General features: G+C 42.7%; 1 protein-coding gene across 1 annotated transcript; it reads left to right on the plus strand.

Annotated features, from left to right (window-relative positions):
* Positions 1-577: 577 nt before the first annotated feature.
* On the plus strand, positions 578-6542 carry LOC147336618 (protein NLRC3-like). Its single transcript, XM_086285514.1, has 4 exons — positions 578-707; positions 3898-3976; positions 4377-4605; positions 4747-6542. The coding sequence occupies exons 1-4, from the start codon at positions 598-600 to the stop codon at positions 6540-6542; spliced, it is 2214 nt and encodes a 737-aa protein (XP_086141640.1). The 5' UTR covers positions 578-597.
* Positions 6543-6885: the final 343 nt, after the last annotated feature.

The raw sequence follows: 6885 nt of genomic DNA on the forward strand, positions 1-6885 counted from the left end.
ATATTGGTAAACAGGCTGTAGCATAAACATCAGGTCTGTTCTGAAAACTGGCTTTATTTTTTCAAAGTAAGGGAATATCTGTGGTCTGATACCGCGGGCTCATGGGCTAAGGACTTGGATTGACAAGTCAAGCGCAGATGATTGTGTTGTTTCTTATAAAGGCTTGTGTGTGTGTGCCTTCCTGTGTGTGTCCTTGTGTCAGTGGAACTGAATCAGTGTGTTAGAGAAAGTGCTCCTCTGCTGTGCCGTCATCGTGTGGATGATTCTTTTAAAGTTGGAACTCATGTTCTTATGATCTGCTTCATTTCATTGAACCTTTATTTCTAACCATGAAGTCCCTTTGAGGTTACAGCCTCCTGGTTAGGTTTAGGCTGTTATTGTGCTTCTGGCTTAAATATGAGGAGTAAGGAGCGGGGCTGGTTAGCCCTCATGACCCTCACCATGACACATACGTCACAGGAAAGTGTTTACCACAGAAACTCCATGAAATGATCAATCAGAACTTTAGAAACCCGTCAGTGTGATGCTTCCAGTACAACAGCACCTCTGAGTGTGTGTGTTTACCTCTCAGACTAACTCCACCCTGACATCAAGAAGATGGAGGAAAAGGATGGAGCAGGATCTGCAGCATCCAGCTGTGTGTCTGTGAGGAGTGACTGGTCCAAAGGAACACCTCTAGACTTCAGTAATGAACCTGCAGCAACAATGTAAGAGAGCTGCTGACTCATTTATTCAGTGTAAATAATGATTTTTGATGCAATGGGAGAAGAAGAATGACAAAAACAGTTTTAAAAATAAGGATTAAAATATTAAAAACTATGTTTTTGAGTTTCCTGATGTAGTACAAAAATATATGAACATAACTGTATATAGGACAGATATTTTACGGTTCTTTTAGGCAGCACCAAAAAACAAAAAGACTGTTTTTAAGCTGTCTGAGGTAGTGAGTCAACATGTCACACTGGGTCAAAGGTCAGGGAGTAAAAGTGTGTTTTAAAGGAGGTTTAAAAGCAGCAAGTGAAGGAGCCTGTCGAGGTAAATCGTTCCATAACTTATCAAATTCAGTTGTTGGACTTCTTTTGAAATCAAGCATCTGGTTCACAGAGAGGATAACCCTCACATGGGCTGTACAACATTATATAGGGAGACAAAAACAGAGATTATCGTAGCCATCGCTCTCTCGCATGGACGTGGCAGTCTTGCTGTCTGCTGCGAATCCTCCCCGTACCTCCGTGACCTCGTCTGCTATCTGCTCCCTCCTCTGTAAGAGACAGTGAAGGAAAACACGTCTCTGCCTAGTCTTGAAAATCTAACCTTATCATCCATTGTTCTTCTAGGGCCTCTTCTTCTTGTGGCCTCAGCTAACTGCTAATATTTAAATGGCTAACATTAACATGTGTGCCATTAAAGTACCAGAAGGTACTTTAAAAGTACATTTTTTTTCAAAAACTTACTCAAGTAAACGTAACGGAGTAAATTTAACTCATTATTACCCACCTCTGGGTCTAGGGATGCTTTTTAAGTAAAGGTTTAACTACAGCCAGCTAGGGATGGGTACCGTTTAGATTTGAAAACCTGCTAAATCAGAATCAGTTGCTGATGACGGCTTTTTTTCTTTTTCATTAATCACGTATAGTCTTAACTAGGGATGGGTATTGATAAGATTTTAACAATTCCGATTCCATTTTAGATTCTGTTTAACGATCCGATTCTTTATCGATTCTTATGTTTAAAAAAGGAGAACACTAAAGTTGATTAGCTTAGAAGTTTGTTTTATATCTTCTCTTTGAACAAGATAGAAATTTAGGAGTAACATGGCCTTACAAACCCAACAGTGAAATCTTAAGAGATCCACAGCCTACGGCTCTTCAATGGGGTGTCACAGGGTCCCCAGGAAAAAAAATGTAAATGTAAAATAATAAAATAAATATTCTCCTGTAGCAATAACAAAGTGTAACATAAATTATTCTGTAGCAATTACACAAGAATATCCAGTAATGTCCCTGCCTACAATTAAACACATTCACTTACCAAAGTGAAATTGGGGGCATCTGCTGTGGCAAATGGGTGCAAGCCTTTGACCACAAACTGAGTCACTGCTCGGTGACATTAGTCTATCCTGGCTTGAAAGGAGACGCTACCGGTAGACTGCAGCGAGAACTGCCAGCGAGCGCCAGCCAGACTCTGTCTCTCTCATCATGGTCACCTAAACGCACAGTAATGGCAGTAATGGCAGATAAGGCAGATCGCGCTAACATAATATGCACTGTTAGTTGATTATTTATCTGCCGCATTAACGGGCGAGGACGTGCAAACGTTACCGCTGCTGCTGGGTTGAGATTCACGAGTCCGGAGCGGAATTAAAAACACGACATTAATTTAAGGTCATCGCGTGTTTTGTGAGCAAATGCTTTTGCGTATTCGTAGTGTTTCCTCCCTTAAATGAAATATCTACTTTGCAAGTATTGCAAGTTGCCCTGTTGTCATCCGTTCTCGTAAAGTATAATCAAACTTTTGAGCTTTTGAGCCGCTTAGGTACCGTGTTTCCTGCCAGGTAAATGACGCTCCGCAACGTGGTGACGTCATTCGGGGCGACTGGAATCGATAAGGGAATCGTTTGCAAAAATGGCAAACAATTCCAAGGAATTGAAACAGTGGGAACCGGTTCTCAACAAGAACCGGGTTTCGATGCCCATCCCTAGTCTTAACTCAAAGTGAACATAGACTTGTTTGAAGTAACTCAGATCAGCCAATTCAAAATGCTAATTCAATCAACTCTGAGTTCATGGCTAGACTCAGTTTGTTGGCCCTGCACCTTAAAACTATTCCCTGTTTGTCCCTCATGTTTTTTGGATATTGTTTTCACATCTTATGTCACGGCTAGCGGGGCAAGCCATGTTGAATTTAATAAAGGACCCAAGATGCCGACACTGCTGTGAAGTTAGTGAGCTTTATTGAAACGGTGAAGTGCAGTGGAGATGGCCTGTGCAGAAGCTAAGATAACCTCTACTGAAAAAACTAAAAAACTAACCTGAAACCTTAAATGGAGACACGGAGAGATAACACAGACGAACCAGCAACAAGCAGGAGAAAACAAAGGGTTCATATACACAAAAGAGCCATCAGGGAATGAGAAAAGGGAGACACAGCAGGATTCATTGGACATAACCAGACAAGGGGAAGCAAAAGTAGACACACTAACATAGGACATGGCACTGTCAAAATAAAACAGGAAGTGAACACAGAGACACAATACTAACACAGTACAGAGGGAACACAGAAACCAAAACCTCAGAACTAGAAAATCTTAATCAGAATGAAATTGTAACAAAAGACAAGAACAATCAAAACAAAACTACTGAGTCCACAGACTCGGGACATACATCGGCTCAAACTGTGGTCATAAATATTTTGTACTTGTAAATCTGACTGTGTAGTTGTGAACTGAGTTTTCTAACATTGTGAAACAAAATATCTGAAAAGTTTATGTATTTGCGTTCATTGGTTTGTGTGTGTAAAAATGTAAAAAATGTAATAAATGTAAGAAACATTAGAACTACTTTTGATGACACAAAGTTTGGCGAGCACTGCAAGTTGGCACTTTAAACCAGTCACTGATATAAAGAGAGCACCTTGTTCCAGGGCATCTGAGCATGGAGGGAAAGCTTTATGCAGGAGATGGTAAGAGCTGTTGGGACTAAAGAAACTGAGCAGAAAACTACAGACATCTGGAAACTGAGTAGTTAATTCTCAGTGGGATCAGCAGGACTAGCAAAGCTTCACCATGACAGTCATCTGATTGACTGAACCCATCCAAACATCACTTCATGGACCTTTAGCTTGTGTCTGTGTGTGGACAGACATAACATGAGCTAATTATTCATTACTCCTCCACAGAGTGGACCAGCAGAGAGCAGAGGTTTCCACTGGTCAGTCTACACAGCAACATCAAACACACCTGGACTCTGTGGTTATGGTTTGTAGTACTACGTTTACATTTGTTCTTTTCAGTCACTTCTATGCTGCACTTTGTGGACCAGAGGATTGTCAGTGTGTCCAACATAAATCAGAGTTTGGGCTCCATGATTTCAGTCAGATTGGGGTGACTGTTGCTCAGGAGGTGAGCAGGTCAGCTACTAGTCAGAAGGTTTGTGAATCAAACCCTGGCTGGCAAATGTACTGGGTAACGTACTAAACCCAAGCTGCCCTCTGATGCATCCATCAGAGTGTGAAAGAAAGTATTTAAGCATAGAAAAATGTGTTTGGTTGAATGAGGCATGTTGTATAAAATGCTTTGTGTGCACAGAGTATCAAAGAGAGCTATATAAGAACCAGTCCATTTACCACTGGATAATTCATATAGTCTTCTTTTCCAGCGGCTGGAGGACAACATCACCATGTTTGTGAAGAACGAGCTGAAGAAGATCCAGAAGGTTCTGAGTCCAGATCACCCAGAAACTTTAAAGAGCCAGATGGAGGGTGAGGAGATGTTTGAAGGTGAGGATGAAGATGAAAGAAAGAGCTGCAGAGAAGCATTTCTGAAGATCACACTCCACTTCTTGAGGAGACTTAAGCAGCATGAGATGGCTGACCATCTGCAGAGCAGTAAGAGAATTTCTCTAAAGACTGAATATTGATCTTTCCTAATAGCTCAAGAAATGGACCAATAGACATTCATCCTTTCAGGGTACTGAAAGGCTATGATATTTATTGCATAATATTTTTTTCTGAATGTCTTACCTTCAGAAATATTTGCTTCACTCCGTAAACGTGAACTTAAAGCCCAACTGAAGAAGAAGTTCCAGTGTGTGTTTGAGGGCATCGCTAAAGCAGGAAGCCCAACCCTTCTGAATCAGATCTACACAGAGCTCTACATCACAGAGGGAGGGACTGCAGAGGTCAATGAGGAACATGAGGTCAGACAGATTGAAACAGCATCCAGGAAACCAGACAGACCAGAAACAACAATCAGACAAGAAGACATCTTTAAAGCCTCACCTGGAAGAGGTGAACCAATCAGAACAGTGCTGACAAAGGGAGTGGCTGGCATTGGGAAAACAGTCTTAACACAGAAATACAGCCTGGACTGGGCTGAAGACAAAGCCAACCAGGACATCCAGTTCATATTTCCATTCACTTTCAGAGAGCTGAATGTGCTGAAAGAGGAAAAGTTCAGCTTGGTGGAACTTGTTCATCACTTCTTTAATCAAACTAACGAATCTGGAATCTGCAGGCTTGAAGACTTCCAGGTTGTGTTCATACTTGATGGTCTGGATGAGTGTCGACTTAATTTGGACTTCAACAAAACTAAAATCCTGACTGAAACCAGAAAGTCCACCTCATTGGATGAGCTGCTGACAAACCTCATCAGAGGGAACCTGCTCCCTTCTGCTCGCCTTTGGATAACAACACGACCTGCAGCAGCCAATCAGATCCCTCCTCAGTGTGTCGGCATGGTGACAGAGGTCAGAGGGTTCACTGACCCACAGAAGGAGGAGTACTTCAGGAAGAGATTCAGAGATGAGGAGCAGGCCAGCAGGATCATCTCCCACATCAAGAAAGCTCGAAGCCTCCACATCATGTGTCACATCCCAGTCTTCTGCTGGATCACTGCTACAGTTCTGGAGCATGTGCTGGAAACCAGAGAGGGAAGAGAGCTGCCCAACACCCTGACTGAGATGTACATCCACTTCCTGGTGGTTCAGGCCAAAGTCAAGAGGATCAAATATGATGGAGGAGCTGAGACAGATCCACACTGGAGTCCAGAGAGCAGGAAGATGATTGAGTCACTGGGAAAACTGGCTTTTGATCAGCTGCAGAAAGGAAACCTGATCTTCTATGAACCAGACCTAACAGAGTGTGGCATCGATATCAGAGCAGCCTCAGTGTACTCAGGAGTGTTCACAAAGATCTTTAAAGAGGAGAAACAACTGTACCAGGACAAGGTGTTCTGCTTTGTTCATCTCAGTGTTCAGGAGTTTCTGGCTGCTCTTCATGTCCACCTGACCTTCATCAACTCTGGACTCAATCTGCTGGAAGAACAACAAACAACTTGGAAGGTGTTTCAAACAAGAAAATCTTCAAAGAAATACTTCTACCAGTGTGCTGTGGACAAGGCCTTACAGAGCCCCAATGGACACCTGGACTTGTTCCTTCGTTTTCTCTTGGGTCTGAAGACCAATCAAACTCGTTTGCAAGGCCTGATGACACAGACAGGAAGTAGCTCACAGACCAATCAAGAAGCAGTTCAGTACATCAAGGAGAAGCTCAGTGAGAATCTGTCTGCAGAGAAAAGCATCAATCTGTTTCACTGTCTGAATGAACTGAATGATCATTCTCTAGTGGAGGAGATCCAACAGTCCCTGAGATCAGGACGTCTCTCCACAGATAAACTGTCTCCTGCTCAGTGGTCAGCTCTGGTCTTCATCTTACTGTCATCAGAAGAAGATCTGGATGTGTTTGACCTGAAGAAATACTCTGCTTCAGAGGAGGCTCTTCTGAGGCTGCTGCCAGTGGTCAAAGCCTCTAAAAAAGTTCTGTAAGTTATAAAGTTTTTATTATTTAATTTGGTTGGTATGTTATGGAAACTACAAGCCTAAAACCCCCCACTCCACTGATGACTTGCTCTTAGCCAACACCCTTAACGACTTCTACTGCCGTTTTGACGAGCCATCAGGCAGCCTTCACACCTCCAACGGCCCCAACAATAGAGGCACTTTGGACACTAATTCCCCCACCTCTCCCCCCTCCATAGAGCCATCACCACCTTCAAACTGTTCACCTACAACACCCCACACAAAAGAGGATTTCACACCACCTCCTCCCACCACAACTCTTCATATTCATGAAGCAGATGTGAGGAAGCAGTTTAAGAATCTGAATGCT

The sequence above is a fragment of the Aulonocara sp. 'chitande type north' Nkhata Bay genome, linkage group LG3, assembly GCF_057382095.1.
Source record: "Aulonocara sp. 'chitande type north' Nkhata Bay isolate Kocher_YH1m ecotype deep benthic linkage group LG3, A_spYH_male_GT1.1, whole genome shotgun sequence".
NCBI lineage: Eukaryota > Metazoa > Chordata > Actinopteri > Cichliformes > Cichlidae > Aulonocara > Aulonocara sp. 'chitande type north' Nkhata Bay.

What these genes read in the sequence shown, in the direction of transcription:
- LOC147336618 (XM_086285514.1), top strand. Translation starts at nt 598, where the DNA reads ATGGAGGAAAAGGATGGAGCAGGATCTGCAGCATCCAGCTGTGTGTCT. An exon ending in AATGAACCTGCAGCAACAAT is followed by an intron (nt 708 to 3,897) that starts GTAAGAGAGCTG and finishes ACTCCTCCACAG; the next exon opens with AGTGGACCAGCAGAGAGCAG. An exon ending in ACCTGGACTCTGTGGTTATG is followed by an intron (nt 3,977 to 4,376) that starts GTTTGTAGTACT and finishes CTTCTTTTCCAG; the next exon opens with CGGCTGGAGGACAACATCAC.